We start from the raw sequence: 18,006 nt of genomic DNA, 5'->3' as shown, positions 1-18,006 counted from the left end.
CTCAGAAGAAAGCCCCAATACCCAAACCAACTAAAGCAAGCCAGCTGCCCGTAGCTTTAACATTTGCGGCTCCCTTGGACGGCTTCACAGACTCTTTGTGAGTGTCCAGTATCTTTACATCTGTATGTGTCGGGCCAGCAGTGCTTGTAGCGGTTGCATGGACATCGTTATGGAAATCCATCGTTTTCCATGTGTCGGGTACTATCGTGTGTCCCTTGTCGTACGCATTGGCAGTAGCACAATCAGAGGCGCTGGATGATTGAGCTGCGATATAGTCTGGGCTATCGGGGCAATTGACGTAGCAACTATGATTTTCTATGAGTAAGTGCTCTGAAATCAAGGCATGGCTCTTAGCAACTCACTTTGCAATATTTGCCGACCCTGAACATTTGCAATCCCAATTATCTGATGCGCATTTTTGGAGTGCCTTTTTCATGATCACAACGCAATTATCTACAATCCTGCTTGAAATTAGACTTTTTGCTTCGAGTAAAGTTCCCTTAGTACTTACTGTTGAGAAGCACACTGTGGGCTGTCACTTGGCACGGCTGCGCTCTGTGACACCGGTGTCACCTCTTGGGCCGAGGCGAACAAAGCTGTTGTAGCTAGTAGGAGGGTAAAATAGCGCATTTCAAGACCAAGATACTGTTGAAACCTAGGTTGAAAATTGCTAGAGAACAATGTAATATATATGTAGAAAACCGCAGTGCTTAGAACAAGAGCAAAATTAATCATTTTCCTAGCAACCCCCAGCTAAAGATATAGAAGGAGTGGTCCAAGGCCACGAAGAGGTTACATTCAAGTGGTGACGAAGGTAATGGAACCCTCAGACTTCTATCTAAGTGATCTGGGCCTGTTCCTGACGGCACGTTGGTGGGAGTGGAGATTGAAAGTGAGGTACATCCTCCTGGAAAGAGACTCCGGGGTCCTCTGAGGGGCCCAGGGATTCACCACAGTAAGGCGCGACTAAGTACCACGGATAGGGAGAGGTGCAGCTACCCATGGTAATATGATGAATCAAATCCCGACGAATTTGGAAAAGCGCTATAATCTCAAAGATGAAGAGCATATCAGATAATTGGATTTCTTGGCCTCCTCCTCTGAGGGCCGAGCCAAAGACAAGAAAAGCCTTCGTACCGGCTTGCCGAGCAAAATTTCGGCCCCCGATACTGTAGATCAATCGCTGGAGTCGATGAGATCAATCTGTCGCCTTAAGATCATGGACTCATCTCAGGGTCGCATTCCGTTGCCCAAAGGGGTTTGGGTTAAATTCTTCGGTCAACACCGATGCTTCCGTCGCCCAATGGAAATGGTACTGTGGCCGGATGAGGAATGTGAAGTCCTTTATCATTATCCTTATCGCCTTAGCCATATTTAACAAGCAACAAGGCTTGGATGGTGACGGGTACCTGAATAATGGACGGCAGATCTTCCAGGGTTCTAGCTCGTTGACAGCACGGAGAAATTAGCCGATAGCACGCATGCGACGCGAACAATATGCCCAGTGTTACAAGGGCTTTCTCTCATCAACCAAGGATCTGAGCCTTCACTTGGTGAATTTGGAATCTACAACATTGTCCGGCAAGTGTTTCGCTAGAGCCTTCGCCATCGGTACCTAGATCAATAATATTGAGAAGGTCGTCTCACTGGACTGACAATAGTTATCCCCAACTTCTCAATCGAAAATCGATCCATAATCCGGAAGGGGAAGGTCAGGTGTATTGTCACACGCTCGTATATTCCGCCGGCTTGGCCTGTTCCGCATACTGACCCCGTTTGTGATGTAGGTAGCAACTTGGCTAAATATGAGCCGGAGAAACTAGACGAAAGGATAGTGTTAATGAAGATAGTGAAGGTCTGGCTCGTTAGAGTCCTAAGCCCATTAGAAATATCAAACTCACCATTGTGGTTTTCCAAATGAACTTGCATTTTTTTGTTCTTTCCTGTGCCACCGGGTGAACCACCCGCCTCACAATCCTGAAATGATGCCATAATGATGCACGGCGCCATTTCTATGGCTCTTTCTTTTTTGACTCCAAGAATAGGATTTGAATATTCCCCATTGATTTCACTCTCCTTTCCAAGGTCTTATCATCTCTCCAGCTCCAAAGGTCATGAGAACACACTTGGCAGATAATGTCCCCGTACAAGAAAAACGACCTCCCCTATATCCACCGCTACATCACCACCCACAGTTCCGACGGCGAGGCAGTGTTTGTCTCCCATGCTCAAATCCCCGACTACATGCCATCACAGCCAGCCGGAGAAGATGGGGAGATCGCACTCCTATACGCTACAACAAGTGTCCCCGCCAACATCGATGATGAAGCTGATATCGCGATGTATGACGAGTTTCTCCACCAACCAACTGGGCTTACGACCGAGGAAGGAACTGCATTCCGAATGATCGATCTTCGACCTGGTAAAATTACCCCGATGCACCGTACAGTCAGCATTGACTATGGAGTTGTCGTGGAGGGTGAGGCCGACTTGATACTTGACTCGGGGGCAAGTCGACATCTTCGACGAGGCGACGTTAGTGTACAGCGCGGTACGGCACATTCTTATCGAAATCGGAGCTCGTCAGAATGGTGTCGAATGCTATTTGTATTTTTGCCCATGCAGAAGATTACAATTAAAGGGAAAGAAATGGGTGAAGAGGTATACAACGAGCATTATAAAAAGCCCGGGGAAGATTGAGATCTCTAACCCACCAGGTACCCATTTTTCTTGCAATTAAGAGAATTCTCGAGGCAATTTGAAGGGACTATCTTTTATACTCAATACCTGCCAGTATCTACATCATTCGTTTCTTGCTCGTTCAATCACATTTCGTCATTCTGGTTCTACGCAATGACTCGTTTGCCGCCAAAATAGATACACGTCCTCCTCTCCCCCATTGGATTGGCCGGATCATTCGGGTGTCAAGGCTGCGATGCAGGTCTTGACATAATTTGCGCTAATTTGTTACTCAAGTGGCCCTCCAACATCCTTTTATGCCCTTCGGAAATCTTGAGTCGTTCGTCCATCTGGCTCGCCACTCTTGCGATACACTCATCAAGACTTGGACCCCCTTCGAATTCTCGATCGTCTTTCATTGAATCCACTGCGACTTTCCACAGGGCTTCCAGGTCTTCTCTCCAGCCAAGCTCATCCGCAAATTTGCGTACACCTTGGTCACAAGAGCCTAGAAGACATACATCCTCTTTCCTGTTCCCGATATCTCCGGATCTTTCCATATTGATTAAAAGTCTCGGAGTCCCCTCTTTAACGAGGCGTGGTAGTTGTGAACATGGCGCAACCTTCAAACTCGTACCCATGACAAGCATAAGGTCAGCCTCTGGCACGAGTTTCTGTTTCTCATCAAACTCAAAGGGCAGGGATTGACCAAAGAAAACGACATTAGGCTTGACTGCGCCGCCACATTCAGCCTTCAGGCAATAAGGCACCTCGCCCTCGCGAATCGCCTTTTTCATCAGATCGTCAGGGTACTCGGTCTTGCATTTCCAACAATGCTGACTCTTCCAGTTCCCATGGGCCCAGAGAATCTTATCTGTTGGAACACCAGCGTCCTGCTCAAGCCCGTCGATATTCTGGGTGAAGGCAAAATGGAGCACATTCTTCTTCGCTAGGAGTGCCAGAAACGCATGAGAGATAGTCGGCTTGAGATTTCCGGGATGGCGAGCTTGTGCGATCGCGTAGAATGGCTCTGGAGTGTGAGAGAAGTAGCTGATGTGGAAGATTGCCTCAGGATAGGGCAGATTCAAAGGCGCGAGTCTGTCGTATAGACCGGTGTTGGGTGATCGGAAGTCAGGTATTCCGGCGGCAGTACTGATACCAGCACCAGCCAGGACAACGACGCGAGTGATTTCACCGTTCTTAATACGGCTTGAAATTGTTTGCAGATCGATTTTCTCATCCATATGTGCGGTCGCTTGTGACATTTTCTCGGTCTGGGAGGCCATGGCGAGTTTGCTGATTTGATCCTGTTGTCAACGAGCGACGCATTCGTCAACGGAGAGGATTATTGATTGAAAATTGTAGCCTAGCTCAAAACAAAACAAAACATCAGGTGATTTGGCTTTGTTTACCACTCGATTTGAGTCGAATTATCGCTGACATTGGTACGTCTTCACCCCTCAAAAGTGGGGCATTGAGGCTCATTGGGCAGGACAGCCTTCTGCAAGCCTGCCCCTCGTCGTCATGTAAGCACAAGAAAAGGTCAAATCCAGCCAACCTTCACTAGGTACATGTGCCACGTTGGTCAACTCCGTTGGCATTGCTAGATTAAATAAAAACTTTGATAGGCTGTCTCCGCTCATTATCCCGCAAGCCCCCAACTATGGATGCGTTCACGAGTAAACAATTTGCTTCCACAGCCGGCCTAAGATATGCCTTGACCAATTCCCACGCTGTCAAAAAGAGATTTTGAATTCCCCCTCCAGCAGCGACAGTGTGCTCGTACGCAGCCTGGAGTCCATTGAACAACAACCAGTCGGTGCCTGCACCCTCATGTATGTGCCCGAATACATGCAGTCTAGGTTGAACTCTCCATAATGTTCGTAGTAGATTAGCACAACCCAACTTTTGTAAGTCAAGATGACCAAGTGTTGGACCGTGAGTAATGAGTATATCAATTCCATCTGGCACCGAGCCAGTCCATACGTCTTCATTCCGGGGATATTGAAATGCCCAGTTACCGTGGCGTGGAGTACATGGACTTCCATAGACTCTGAGCTGACGTCCATTCGAACATGATATTGTCACTTCCTCATTTTCTAAGTAAATGATATCACCCCAGTCCAGTTGAGCGCGCTCATACACTGCAGGTGCTCGGCCTGATGAGTTGTTCCAGGATGAATCAAGCAATAAGTCATGATTACCAGCAATAACGATTTTTGTAGGATGAGGCAGGTCGCACAACCAGGCGAGTGCTGCCTGGAGTTCTTGAAAAGATCCAGATTGTGTGAGATCACCGGCGTGAATCAGGATATCTCCGTCTGGAATGTTGATTTGAGTATTATGAGTATCGGAGATGCAGACGATCGCGACTGGATTAGTGAGTGGTGTAGCTGGAATGGGTTTATGCCAACTGTAAAGCTTCCACGCGAGGAACATGCAAGGTTTGGCCCAGAACTTTTGCCATGGTCCAGGTCGCTGTCGGTCAAGGAGCTCTTTGAGGCTGGGCATGGTAAAAGAATTTAAACCCGGGGAAAGTTTTGGTGGTCAGAAGTAGGCATGTATGGCATGGAGAATGGCATTCTGCTCACGAATCCAGGCCATGTTGAGAGCCTCGAAGAGGAATAACATTATCCAAATAGGCTTAGCTTCACTATTGGACTAAACCATCCTTCTTACAAAAAGTGACGTCATTCAATAGCTCCGGGATCATTCACTCGGTCGGGAGCAGTCGCGTTTGTCAGCTCCGTCAATAGATCCATCCACTCTGGCGTGTCCAGCGCGATATGAGCGCTTTCGTCAAGCATTTGACCCCACAAGTCCTCCAAAGGGGCAAATCCAAGCTCGGAACTCACGAACTCAATTGGCTGGTCATGTATAGCGAGATTATGTACCTGTTCAGGACCGGCGAAATGGAAACCCTTGGAATCCTGTACATTCTTGGCGGCCGGTATAGCACACTGATCGTGCAAGACAGAGAAAGGAAGGCCAGGAGATGATGTCAATTGAGCTTGCATCTCACCGGATGAGACTGGTCTCTTTTCTTGTTTCCAATGCCGACGGAGAATGTCCATCATCGCGTTGATACATTTTCGGGCAACCGCCGAAGATTGTTGCGCGCGGCTTAGCAGTCGGCAGGCATCAAGAACCTCTTCTTTCCTTTTACAAGCAAGGATATCATCCCAGTTGAAACAAACATCGATAAGTAGGATGACCGCTGCCATGAACACATGATGCATGACCGCCCAGAAAAAGGAGCTGTTTGGAGTGAACAAAGGTTCTTCCTCGTCCATTATGCGCTTAATTTCCAAGACCTTCCGGGCGGACTGGAGAGACACAACGTGCGAATAAGAGTATTTCGGATCTTTAGCACCTCGAATGAAGTATTGACGATGTAGACGGCAAAGACGTGAATGGTAGGCTTGTTGTATCAAGGCACGTTGCCACGCAATCTCCGGTCGCCCACGGTAAATGTTGGCAAACTGGCGACGTGACGACGTATCAAATCGAAAGAACGTCGGAAGCTCCGAGTACGCTTGTTGAAGCTTGCGATCCAAGTCGAGTATAATTTCGTATGTGATTTCCTCGCCCTGAAGATGATGGGGCGCTCCTGCATCGACAATCTCCCGACATACCTCGGCCAATCTCAGACGATGCAGGCTGTAGGACATACACGTTGGGGTCGACAATGGCAACTCAGTTTCGTTCCCGATCGAGTCATCTTCAATATTCAATGGTCGCCGTACATTCATGTGTTGAGGTTGGATCGTGTATGTCCATTCCTGGGGCCCACTGAGGAAACCCACTAACCTAAGACGAGATTATTAGTGGGAGGACCTTTGGTAGCATGCGCAGAGAACTTACCAGTCATAAGATGCCAGATCCCACCATAATCGCCGCTTCAACTCGATCTCACTCTTGTCAAATCCCTTTTCTTGACGCGCGGCTACAACTTGAGGGCAATCGAGTAAATGGAGACCAAGACTTTTGGCCTGGCTCACAAGTCCACCCTGCGAAAACAGCGAGCTCACAGATGGGTTCAGGGTCAAACTAGACAAGTGATGCCCAATGATCATCGCGGCCTGTAAGCCCTCGACCGTTGGATATGCAACATAGTTGCTTTGAATCAATGCTGCGCCAGCGAGAAACACTGTCTCGCGGCTGCAGATCTCGGCAACATCTGGAGAGTCGGTTGAGAGCAGCTGATAGAACAAAGCCGTGGCAATAATGCTGAACAATAGTGCGATCTGATTCAAGTCCCCCGATTCACCACGAGCAATTGCTTCGTACAAGGCATGAATGTCTCGCTTGGTTCTGGCAGGAACTACAAGGTGATACTGGTAGTCGAGGTGATTTTTGTAATAGTCGAAGAGCCTTAGTGCATCAGCCTCCGAGGGCAGATATGATGCGAGACAAATGGTGGCCGGATGCGCAAGAGACACAGAACCGCTAGTGCGAAGTAGAGAATGGAAGCTGCCCGAGGCGGCGTCCGCGTGTTGTCGGGATGATGGTATGCGCTCATAGCCTGACAGCTCTTCTCGGAGCGCTGCTGGAACGGCACTAGGGACCCGGTGGCCCATGAGAATCTTCTCGAGGCAGTCGGCCGTCATGAGTGGATCCTCTCCTCTTCGGCTCTGACATATGTCCCGAGAGCTTCTTGTTGCCTGTATCATTCGAGACGCAGCAACAATATTGCAAGGTCTATCGTCCCCCTGAGGACCAGGGGGTACCCCGGGGCTCGGCTTTGGGTCATTGCTGCCATAACTGCAATCAATCCGACGAGATACACAGCTGCCACATGGGAATTGCCGGTCGCATTTAGTCTTTCTCTTCCGACAAGACTCGCAAGATACTGGGTCTTGTCTAGGCTGCTTTTGCGGGGTATCGGTAGTCTCGTGGGTTGTTTTGCGTTTCATGATCGCCGATGGCCGTTGAATATGAAGGAAGAAGGGCTGATCGGAAACAGTGATTGACTGGCAGGGAAAAAGAAGGCAGCAGGGCGTGACTCATGATTGAGGATTGACCATTCTGTTTGGATATTTTCAACAAAAGACCATACCCAAATGTTTGCTGCTCTACTGCTACAGAGGGCAAACCTGATCATGCACGATGCTAAACAGGTCGTATCCGCGGTAGAACGACGGCGGGAAGAAGCTGGAGAACGAGCTCGGACACTCCGCGGACGCTCCGGCCCCCACTCGATTCCTAGCCTCGTTGCATTTTGTTTTTTTGTCCTCGTACTTGCACATTCAGCACAATGAGGGATACAGTTTCATGAAATTCAAAGTAATTTTCAACTGACACATCGTTCTAGCCAAAGCTCTAGAGAGACAAATAAACCCTAGATGGCGCTCCATTGCCATAAATCTGCATTTGGGTTACATGTGGATTTTTCGTCGACAAAAGGTCATAGTGATATGGCAATTATTCGTGTAAATAGACAACTTGTTGAGAACTATGGATGGTCGCTATTGATATTTTCTGGATTTTCACTGTTGCTCGGTGGGTTGTTACTCGGACTCGCAAATTTTCGGGTTCCAAACCGACTAAACCGTGTATCGGAACCCTGTCACACCAGCAATGATAAGTTCGTCGCGATCTGCCTTCTTGTTACAACGCCGGTACCAAAGGGCCAGAGATAAGACGGCGAGGAGAAAGACAATGTTTACTCTAGCGTGTCCAATTAGTCGGGGCTTGTATGGCTTTCAATAATGCTGAAGCGACACAATAGTTCACTTACCCGAGTACGGTATATACGCCAGGTCGGTATCGAGGTGCATCTTTCTCGAAAACCAAGCTAGTAATGATGCCACCAATACCATCAAACGCAATTAGAGTAGCACTGGAAAATGCACGTGTCCACTGACCACGAATGTTGTTGGCCTGCCATGTCATGCAAGCAGCAACATAAACATGACTAACGCAGCGAATACTCATGGGGGCGCAGAGAGGCATTGAGATGCCCCAGCCTCGAATCCCATGCCCTCGGAAAGGATTATCGGGAGAAAGTATGCTATGGCATATGTGTTGATAGTCAAGCAGCTCTATGAAGAATTGGAATTAGTGGGAAAAACAGCCAGGCCTGCTTTTGAAAGACCGACCTGAACAATACTGCGTATCCCCAGATTTTAATATCAAGTGTTGGCTTCAAGAAACCGTCGAATTGTAAACGCCTCTGGCTCGGCATCATGTCGATCACGATCAATGCGGCGGATGACGAAAGCACATTCTTCCTCGGTGAGACATTTCCAACGTCCCGATGCTTTATCGGGAAAGTCAACAATGAGAATATAACAGAGAACACCAAGACCAACAGTTATCTGGCAAAGTTAGGATCTGAAAAATAGCGTCGGAATTATGGAACCATAACAGACCATTCCTTCCATTGTGAAAATAGAAAATACAACGCCAACCTGAAATTCCCTGAATACCATCCATATGAATCAGCCCAAAAGCTAGAATACCTGCCAAGGCCGATGCTACACAGCCTATACCGTAGAATACGGAGAATCGTTTCTGCAACTCATCTAATGAAATCGGCGAAAGCAGATTAGCAAAAGTCTGTACATGGAGGTATGTATATACTGAAAACTCACAACGAAGGTACCAGCAGGATAGCAAATACATGCATCCCGGGACATAACCAGCCGCAAAAGCTCCTAGGAGTATACGGATGGCAAGTACCTGACCCCAGGTTTTGGCGAATCCCAGTCCCTATGAACTTGATCAGCAAGAACATGCCCCAACATTATCGGAAAAAACTCACAAGCATCAATATTCCTCAAGAAAGAATGATAGACGATAAAAATTCAGGAGGTCCAATCTTTCGGATCAAAATCATTGATGGCGGTTGGAATGTCACGTAGGTGACAAAGAACATTAGGACCACGAGGGACTTCCCACAGACCATTAACGCCATACAGTTCGGGGAACACTGAAACATACATATCGATAGCCCACAAAATCAAGGTCTTTCAACATTCTACGCGCATAAGTTACTCTTGGCCATGGGCATTATGGCAGTGATTGGTCCACCCTGCGATGGCTGCCATTCCGACATTACCTCGATCCTTCAAATTAACCGAGTAACCCAGAGCTGCCCCCAAAACGAGGCGCAGATCAATTCGCCGCATTACCTGCTTCTCACGGTGGGAGAGATCGTAGTCATTCTCGACGAAATCCTTTGTGGCAGTCGCCGTTTCTGCACCCTTGGTTACCATGACGATCATTGAGTAGAGTGTCGATATTGTAACCAACGCAGTATCTGAGAGGCAAGGTGTGCAAAAGTTGGAAAAGGCCAACAATGGATACAGTCGTTTTATATTCGCATCTAAACACTACCTCGCTTTCCAAAGTCCCGGAGGCCTTTGGGCTCAAGAGCTCAGCGATTTCAGAAACATGTCGAGAAACGCAAATTGTACGACTCAGGCCACTAAGAATGTGTCTGTGTCTCCGGATCCGAATGATTTTACTCCAAGCATGCGGCGAAAATCCAGGAATCTCTTTCTCTTCATGTCAAAGTCATCCTTGCTCGAGGAAGGGACCGGTTGGATATCAAAATTGGCCTATCCGACTCGCGGGGTAGACAGGGATTTCTAGAAATGAGCAAGGATAGTGAAAGCTTCTGAGTTCAGTGTTGGCCTCCACGGCAGAATAGCGTCTCCTAGATAAGCGGGATTTCTGCTAATTAGCGCCACTCGAGCCTATGGTAATAGCCAGACACATGAGCTTCGGGTCGGATCCGATCCGCAACATGTACTTCAGCCGATCACCAGGAGGCATTGCATGAGAAAAGCTTGAACTGCCCTGTGTGGCTTGTCGGATCAAGGCAAAAATCGTAAGATGAGAATAATGAGAGTAAACACTAGATTGGGCATACTTGGAGAAAACCAGTGGACCCGAGGGATGAACAAGGAACAGCCACTCACCAGAAATTTATTGGCTTATGTTAGACGACTTTGAATTAAAGAAGAGATGATATAGTCGCTTTGTTGCTTGATGATTGTCGTTCAAGCTCAAACACAGAGTCGGTTCCGAAATGACTAGAAAGACGGCACCCACGTTAGTAGACAGGAGTCCAAATTGACAGTAACAACAGGATTAATTTGAAGGATCAATTTGTTTGAAAATTCTGGGCCAGAAATTATCATCTCAGCCAATTTATTGTTTCAAGTCTCCAGATGGGATTCTGAACACGGCCCCTGGTTACTGTTGGCAATGCCGCGGCAGTTCACGAGATTGCCAATATAGACGTCCATCAACTATGAGAAATTAGTATGACATTAGACTTCACCGATCTCTGAAGAAAAAGATCTCGGAACCGGTGTTTTCATCACATCGCTTCGACAGGGTTACTCCGCAAGTTCTTACCCCGCACTCCCGCACGCCACCATGCGACTCTGGGATACGCACAGGCTTCAATCTAACCCGAAAGGCAGAGAGGAGGCTATATGACACTTGGTGTCCACCAAAAGCTTTAACCGACTCTGTTCACGGATCCGAAACGTGGGGAAATCGCGTTATTCGCGACATTCATGGAGCTACGGAGTATGTCCCGCATCAAGAGTTTCGAATGTGACCTTGGTGAGTTGCCAAATCTGTCTAGTATTCAGCTTCACGATACGAGCAAAGAATAAGCGACTCGTCCTCTATATAACACTCGTCGTATGTCCGTGAGCAAGATCTTCGGCATTACAACTTCACGGATCATCTACACCTGAGATTTATTCCAAAATGACTTACTGGGCAACCCTGGCAGGGCTGGCTAGCTTAGCCGGAACCACTTCTGCAGCAGCTTTAGGGGCATATAATATCGACCCTAGCTCTGTTTCGGTATCCGGTCTTTCCAGTGGTGGATTTTTCTCGGCCCAGCTCGGTGTGGCATATTCGAATGTCTTCCAGACTGGCTTCGGTGTGTTTGCGGGTGGTCCATTCGATTGCGCCCGCAACCAAGCGGTAAATCCCCCATTATTCGGACCATGATACCGAATCGCTGGGTTAATTGACATGTTGAATACAGTACACTTCCTGCATGTACAACCAAAACCCATCTATAACTACGCCGATTGCCAATATGAAATCTTGGAGCGGCAATAAAATCGCCCCCACGAGCAACTTGCAGAACCGCAAAATATATCTGTGGGGAGGCTCCGGGGACACCACCGTTGGACCAAACGTAATGAATGCGCTGAATTCTCAATTGAGCAATTTCGATACCTCGGCCGATGTTTCATATGTAACAACAAGCGGTGCTGTCCACACCTTCCCAACTGACTTCGATGGCTCCGGTGACAACTCGTGCAGTATGTCATCTTCGCCATATATTAGCAATTGCAACTATGACGGTGCTGGGGCAGTGCTAAAGTGGATGTATGGCACCTTGAACGCAAGAAATACCGGAACACTCTCTGGTACTGTGGTGTCTTTCGCCCAGACTGGTGCGTACGGCGCTGCTGGCATGGATACTACTGGCTACCTTTATGTTCCAGCTAGCTGCCAGAGCGGAACCACGGTCTGCAAGCTCCATGTTGCTCTGCATGGATGTCTGCAAAGCTATAGCAGTATTCAGATGAAGTTTGTTCAAAATACTGGCTATAATCAGTGGGCTGGTAAGTGGAACCTTTCCTTGAATACCACGCAAATCTAACTTGTGTACACTGTCTCCTAGATACCAACAACATCATCATTCTCTACCCCCAGGCAATCCCTGACAATACCCTGCACACCGTCTGGAGCGGTACTCAGTTGAGTAACCCAAATGGCTGTTGGGACTGGGTGGGCTGGTATGGCACAAATGCTGATCAGATTGGAGGTAAATTAATTTCATCACGCCGATGTTTGAAGCATTTCTAACAACTCTTAGGAGTCCAAATGGTTGCCATCGTCAACCAAGTTGCGCAAATCATGAGTGGTAACAGTGGTGGTAGCACCCCCACTAGCACTACCACCTTGGCTACGACCACCAAGCCTACATCTACGACCACGTCATCGGGAAGCACTGGAACGGGTGCACCTCTCTATGGGCAGTGCGGTGGATATGGCTGGACCGGGCCCACGACCTGTGCTCAAGGGGTGTGCACTGCTTATAGTACTTTTTACGCCCAGTGCCTGCTACCTCTCTAAAGGTCGAGGGATTTCCTGCCACGGGAACTTCGCCGTTCTCTATTTTAGGTGCTTGCGTCACCCGGACGCATAACAAGTGCGTCTCAGCTTCGCTGTTCAAATAACTTACCTATCAATTTGAATTGTCATATAGCCCTGATGGCCTCGCAACTTCTTTGTTCGATTCCGTAATCTGCGTGAAGAATTTTTCCATTCCTTCATTGAGTAAGACACAAGTCAAGGCCAGAAATAAAGCAGTCACAACTAATTATCTAAGTACGAGAGTAACGGAGGTGACAGCTGTAGAATGTTTGATCCTGTTTCATCCACTAATTCTATAGGTCTCTATTAATGAGGAGCCATGCCCAGAGGCCAACTTCCCAAGCTGGGATGTTCGGAAACGGAGTGCCATAATTCATAGATTCATTGAAATTATCACTTGCTCTAAATGTAGTCACACTATACAAACCATCTACACATGAGAAATCCGAAGCGTAAAGGTACCCGGGAAACATAATATTGTCTCAAGATATCACAGACATAGAAATAAAAGGAACGCAAAGAAGACATTATATCTAAATGAGGCAGAAATAAAGCGGTGATAGCCCCAGAAGCATCTTCACCATGAACACAAGCCTAAAAAACAAACAAACAGCAAAAACTCTTCAATGTAAAGCTAGGACTTCGCTTCGCCATCGACCATAACAGCCTAGCCATGATAGGGCCTTTATTAGGACACACTACAAATGTCCACTCAAGCAAAGGCTGCTCCCCCAGTCGAGCCATGCAGTCTATTCCAGGGAGTGAAAAATCTTATCAGACAGGCGAATCCAACCATTCCGGCTGAAATTGCGAAAGTTGCCTTGAGGCCTGCCATGTACGCAAGTAGAACACCGTTTATGTCGTTGGGAAATGCTGCACGAATCTGTGTTGCTGCCGTTGCGATTACAGCCATAGGATCGACATCTGGAGCCGTTGGTGTTAACTTTTTGAGCATCGTGTTCACGAAGGCTTGACTGCACCGCTGAGACGCTGAAAGCTCCGAGTGTTTGGGCCACTGAATCAGATTCGTAGAGTAAATGAAGAGTCTCAGCGACATCTGATGGGACTTGCTCACGAAAAATATAAGCTCTCACTGTTGACATATCTTGAGAATCCGCAGTTACTTGGACAATGTTCATAGGAATCAGCCATGGAATAACAAAACCGAAGGCAGCGAGAATTTGATACCAATCCATTTTCCAGTCGGGGTGCCAAGTCCCATGTGTAGATCAAGCCGGTTCCAGTCGTTGCGATAGCAGTACCCACAAGCAAGACTGGTGTTGCAATGCCGGTTCTTTCCACAAACGCGCCTGCAACGATCGCTGCGATACTAAAGGTTACCACCGTAGGCAGATTCCGTACTCTGGACCCGATAGGGCTGGTATTGTCAATGCTTTGGAAGTAGGTTGGAAGGTAGTATAGGAGAATGAAATAGGAGCCGGCCAAGAAAAACATATATGTTGAAGGGGCCCAAAGAGAGCGCTTCTTGAGCAAGCGCCCCGCAAGCTATGCCCTCGACCGTTGATTCGCCAGACGCCAAAATCAGCACCATCCCACCAGTCGGCCAAAATTTCCTCCAACCCCATGCGACAAATTCCGAAGATAGCGAACTTCTCGTCGAAGATATCATGGATAATGTCTCCTGCGCTTGCACTTCCAAAATGTCTCCACTCCTAGAAGTGGCCCCCACCACTCTTGAAGAAATACCAGCCATCCTTATAGAGCACATTAAACCGCTTTCTAGATTGTGAGGAGCTTTCCTCGGATGAACCAAGGAATTCTTTTAGAAGATCCGCCAATGTCTTCTCCTCTGTATCCTCAGCTTTGCAGGTATGGTGCATCCAACATTGCTCACGTAGATATGGAATGGGTGATATTTTCCAAAACAGTGATCTGATTCTTCCAATTCGGTGGGTTCTATCTCTTTGTCGGCGTCCACTATATCTTCATCGCGCACTGCTGTGTCGGTGTCGAGGTCAAATGTTTGAAGAGGCAATTCGGGAAAGTCTCGGTCGTATGTTGTGATGAGATATGAAAGACATGTTCTGGCCACTTGGTAATGAGCCTTCGAGCGGGACCATCCTTCCTTGGCTTCCAGGTACTCTATCACTGAAAGATGAGGGAACCGCCAGACGTTTGATTGTGTATGAATGGTAAGGAAGTTCTTGCAAAGGGTAAGCAGGCCTTGTTCAGTCACCTGGTCCTCCAAATGGAACAGGTTCCCCTCTGAATCAATGTGGATGGCGGAAAGGAGTTCAGTGCTGGAAAAAGGCTTGTATGTGGTCATGTTCTATAGCAGAGCCCGCTTGGCAAGTGATTTATCAGGCTCATCTAAGCATTCCATCTCCGCCCAAATCTCGTCATACGCCGCTTTAATATCATCCGGAAGGGACTCAAGTCGCTTCATGAGGCTTGGTCTTGTTTAACACTCGAGGATTTGATGAATTTGAAGATATGCCCATTGGAACATTCCTTGGCAACGTTCGAGCAGCTTTTCAATGACGATCTCTTTCACTGATTTCAGGAAGGACTTGGACGGTTTTTGTGCCATCCTATCAAGTTCAGCGTCAAGGTAACTTCTGATATCCTCTTGATTGGTATCTGCGGAGATAGCGATCTTCAGACTGTCCTCGAGCTGCTTCCTGATGTCAGAGTCTGGTTGGCTGGAAATAAAGATTTTCACCGGGTTCTTAATCCGTTATGATATACCGATCGTCAGGATCACATTCATCCATGGCATCAATAATTAGAGTCGTTGTTCTGTATCCGTCCAAGCAGTCCTGGACAAGCTCCACGCACTGGTCAGGGCGGAAGTCGGTGCCATTTTTACGAGCCTTTTTAAAGGCCTCTGTGATTCGAGACTGGATATGCTGAGGTTTTTGCGCAGGAATTGAAAGTTGTCGGACAAAGCTTTGGAGGATAGAATCTGGTTGGGCACGTCGTGACCCGTTGCGATCACAGTAGAAAAACGCAAATCCTTCGTCATTAATAGCGCCAGTGGCGGAACTCCGAATTCGGTCCACAACACTCGATGTGAGATATGTCTTGCAGGTTCCAGCAGTTCCTTGGAGCCACAAGACTGCCGAAGACTTTTTGTTCTCCCAAGACCGGAAATCAGCATGCTGCAAAAGCCACTGACCCGTGCGGGTGGTTCTCCTCTCTCTGATATTATCGCGATTCTTGCCAAATGGAATTGATGAAATCCATTCTAGTACCTTGATACGTTTCGCTTCTTCCATTTTCTCGAGAATATAGTTGACATCTTGGTCAATCCGGAAAGTCGAACCGTTGAAGGTCTCCAACATTCCAATCATTCGTTTGTCAGATTCCGAGCTGCGCTTACTCTCACAGGTTTGAACATCACGAATAAGTTCGTCTTCTTGCTCTGTAATTTCTGCAAGAGCTCCAACCGTCTTGTCTGGATTCAATTCACGATAAATTCCAGAGTGCGTCTAACCATATTCATCGAGAAAAGCGTTCCAGAATCTGCGAGCAGCTTTAGTGCAGTGGCATAAATTTTCAACAGACCAGACTCGAGACTCTTCTGCGCGGTGTCCAAAGGTGAACCAGAGACCTGCGGGAGGTAGACTTGTTCATATACCTGCCCGCGACTGAAAATGCGTACAACCTTTTCGGTGGTACCAAGAAGTGCACACATTTGCGCTACCTCGGCAACAGGAATCTAAAAGCCGATTAGCGTATACGATTCACCCGTATTTTCGAAACCGCGATACCTACCTCCATCAAAGATTTCACAACAGCCCAGGCCAGGCTAGCCTGTATGGGTGCAAATTGAATTGCGACGTTTCCCGATGTTTCCAGCTTTTTCTAACCAGTCCACGATTCGGCATGTGTAGTCTCGCAGAACAATGTCCTCACCACCACAAGAGACCTAAAATTTCATTTCACATTCTTCTTGCTTCTGGCTCACCACAGCCACCAGATCGTTGATTATGAATTCAGCAGACACGGATCTAATTTCGTCCAGACCCAGATTCTTCAATATACCCTGCTTGGGTGGAGGTAACTGGGCCAGCGCATCTGGCCAAAGGTCTCTTGGGACGAGTTCAGCTTTGGGCTTTTCGTCGATAGCTATAGAATAACTCGCTGCTTTTTCGAAGGGGGCAATAGCAGACTGCTTGGAGGTGTGTGCTTTTTCAGGCACCTCTTTGACCTGGGACACATGTCCTGGTGCTGGTGTTGATGCGGGAGGGGCTTTAATCTTGGATAGAGGGAAAACAACTCAGTATGTTAACGTATCACCGGAAGATGGTTCTGTCCAACGAACTGGTGCTTCAACTGTCTTTTGCTCGACATTTTTATGCCTATGACGCTTGCTCTTAAGTTTCTTCAACATGTTATGCCCAACTTTCAAACCTTGTTTCGATTTCAGCGGAAAGGAAGTCGGATCTCGACACTGAGAAGCAGAGCTCGGCTTGTTGTGGAAGTATATTCCCGTCGATAAACAGGTGTGGTAAAAGATGTGCATGTCTGCCTTAAGCGAACCACCCGGACCCATTCTTCTTTCAGCTGGCGCTCGTGTAAGAGTTTTATTTGCCATCTGCATGGCGGGAGAGAGATCGTGGCTGCGCTACGGTGGATTGAGTGCAGATCAATCGGACAAACATGACGGATCTGTCGGAGCGCCTAAACCAGAGACCCCTCGGAATATCAGCCACCCTAGAGTGTATGCAAATTTAGAGGAAGAGGGCCATTGCATAGGGTAACTGTGTGCTGAAGCCCAAAAGGTCTAAGTGTTCAAAGTGGATTAGGGAGATCGAATAACGTTCTTACTTTAGTTCAGCTGAGGGTGTCAGTGCGGGACGAGGGTGAGATAGGTGAGAACTTTAGATCAGGGTGATAGGTGTGGGAGCGAGGTGAAAGCGGTTGAGGTGTTACAGCACAACGGCAACGGGAGCGCCGCTAAAGATGCCGTCGAGTATTGATGCCGATTGACAACCTCGTGGAAATTTTCGGACATCCCTTGTTCGCAATAAGGCCCTGAGTCTCTTTCTTCTTATGGCGAAAGGAATTCCAAATTATCTCCACTAATATATTGTTGAACATCTTTTTCCTTTCACATTCAACGATATGTATCTGAAATAACCATGATAGTTTGGGCTTTGATACATGCGATTTCAGTGGCTGGCTGGACGCTAAACCCTTATTAGCAAAAGGCCAAGC

At 47.7% G+C, this 18,006-nt stretch overlaps 9 protein-coding genes across 9 annotated transcripts; 3 read left to right on the top strand and 6 right to left on the bottom strand.

Moving 5' to 3' along the window:
* Position 1: 1 nt before the first annotated feature.
* Positions 2–630, bottom strand: N7473_008875 (uncharacterized protein; the record flags this gene model as incomplete). Its single annotated transcript, XM_057154814.1, has 3 exons — positions 2–305; positions 363–461; positions 512–630. The coding sequence occupies 3 exons, from the start codon at positions 628–630 to the stop codon at positions 2–4; spliced, it is 522 nt and encodes a 173-aa protein (XP_057005944.1).
* Positions 631–2,136: 1,506 nt separating this feature from the next.
* On the top strand, positions 2,137–2,700 carry N7473_008874 (cupin domain-containing protein; the record flags this gene model as incomplete). The annotated part of the gene is made up of 1 exon (XM_057154813.1): positions 2,137–2,700. The coding sequence occupies one exon, from the start codon at positions 2,137–2,139 to the stop codon at positions 2,698–2,700; it is 564 nt and encodes a 187-aa protein (XP_057005943.1).
* Positions 2,701–2,924: 224 nt separating this feature from the next.
* N7473_008873 (SIR2 family NAD-dependent protein deacylase) lies at positions 2,925–3,965 on the bottom strand (the record flags this gene model as incomplete). Its single annotated transcript, XM_057154812.1, has 1 exon — positions 2,925–3,965. The coding sequence occupies one exon, from the start codon at positions 3,963–3,965 to the stop codon at positions 2,925–2,927; it is 1,041 nt and encodes a 346-aa protein (XP_057005942.1).
* A 1,404-nt stretch (positions 3,966–5,369) lies between these two features.
* N7473_008872 (transcription factor domain-containing protein) lies at positions 5,370–7,595 on the bottom strand (the record flags this gene model as incomplete). Its single annotated transcript, XM_057154811.1, has 2 exons — positions 5,370–6,489; positions 6,544–7,595. 2 exons carry the CDS (start codon positions 7,593–7,595, stop codon positions 5,370–5,372), a joined length of 2,172 nt encoding a protein of 723 aa, XP_057005941.1.
* A 630-nt stretch (positions 7,596–8,225) lies between these two features.
* N7473_008871 (uncharacterized protein) lies at positions 8,226–8,634 on the bottom strand (the record flags this gene model as incomplete). Its single annotated transcript, XM_057154810.1, has 2 exons — positions 8,226–8,349; positions 8,420–8,634. The coding sequence occupies 2 exons, from the start codon at positions 8,632–8,634 to the stop codon at positions 8,226–8,228; spliced, it is 339 nt and encodes a 112-aa protein (XP_057005940.1).
* Positions 8,635–9,674: 1,040 nt separating this feature from the next.
* On the bottom strand, positions 9,675–9,899 carry N7473_008870 (uncharacterized protein; the record flags this gene model as incomplete). Its single annotated transcript, XM_057154809.1, has 1 exon — positions 9,675–9,899. The coding sequence occupies one exon, from the start codon at positions 9,897–9,899 to the stop codon at positions 9,675–9,677; it is 225 nt and encodes a 74-aa protein (XP_057005939.1).
* A 1,513-nt stretch (positions 9,900–11,412) lies between these two features.
* On the top strand, positions 11,413–12,801 carry N7473_008869 (putative polyhydroxybutyrate depolymerase; the record flags this gene model as incomplete). Its single annotated transcript, XM_057154808.1, has 4 exons — positions 11,413–11,634; positions 11,699–12,287; positions 12,347–12,490; positions 12,542–12,801. 4 exons carry the CDS (start codon positions 11,413–11,415, stop codon positions 12,799–12,801), a joined length of 1,215 nt encoding a protein of 404 aa, XP_057005938.1.
* A 725-nt stretch (positions 12,802–13,526) lies between these two features.
* N7473_008868 (uncharacterized protein) lies at positions 13,527–13,796 on the top strand (the record flags this gene model as incomplete). Its single annotated transcript, XM_057154807.1, has 1 exon — positions 13,527–13,796. One exon carries the CDS (start codon positions 13,527–13,529, stop codon positions 13,794–13,796), a length of 270 nt encoding a protein of 89 aa, XP_057005937.1.
* A 1,448-nt stretch (positions 13,797–15,244) lies between these two features.
* N7473_008867 (uncharacterized protein) lies at positions 15,245–17,179 on the bottom strand (the record flags this gene model as incomplete). The annotated part of the gene is made up of 6 exons (XM_057154806.1): positions 15,245–15,485; positions 15,532–16,240; positions 16,351–16,504; positions 16,561–16,599; positions 16,754–17,044; positions 17,111–17,179. The coding sequence occupies 6 exons, from the start codon at positions 17,177–17,179 to the stop codon at positions 15,245–15,247; spliced, it is 1,503 nt and encodes a 500-aa protein (XP_057005936.1).
* Positions 17,180–18,006: the final 827 nt, after the last annotated feature.

The sequence above is a fragment of the Penicillium subrubescens genome (assembly GCF_028828155.1).
Source record: "Penicillium subrubescens strain IBT 31985 chromosome Unknown utg000006l_segment0_segment0, whole genome shotgun sequence".
NCBI classification, from domain to species: domain Eukaryota; kingdom Fungi; phylum Ascomycota; class Eurotiomycetes; order Eurotiales; family Aspergillaceae; genus Penicillium; species Penicillium subrubescens.
This window is presented reverse-complemented; position numbering and strand designations above follow the sequence as displayed.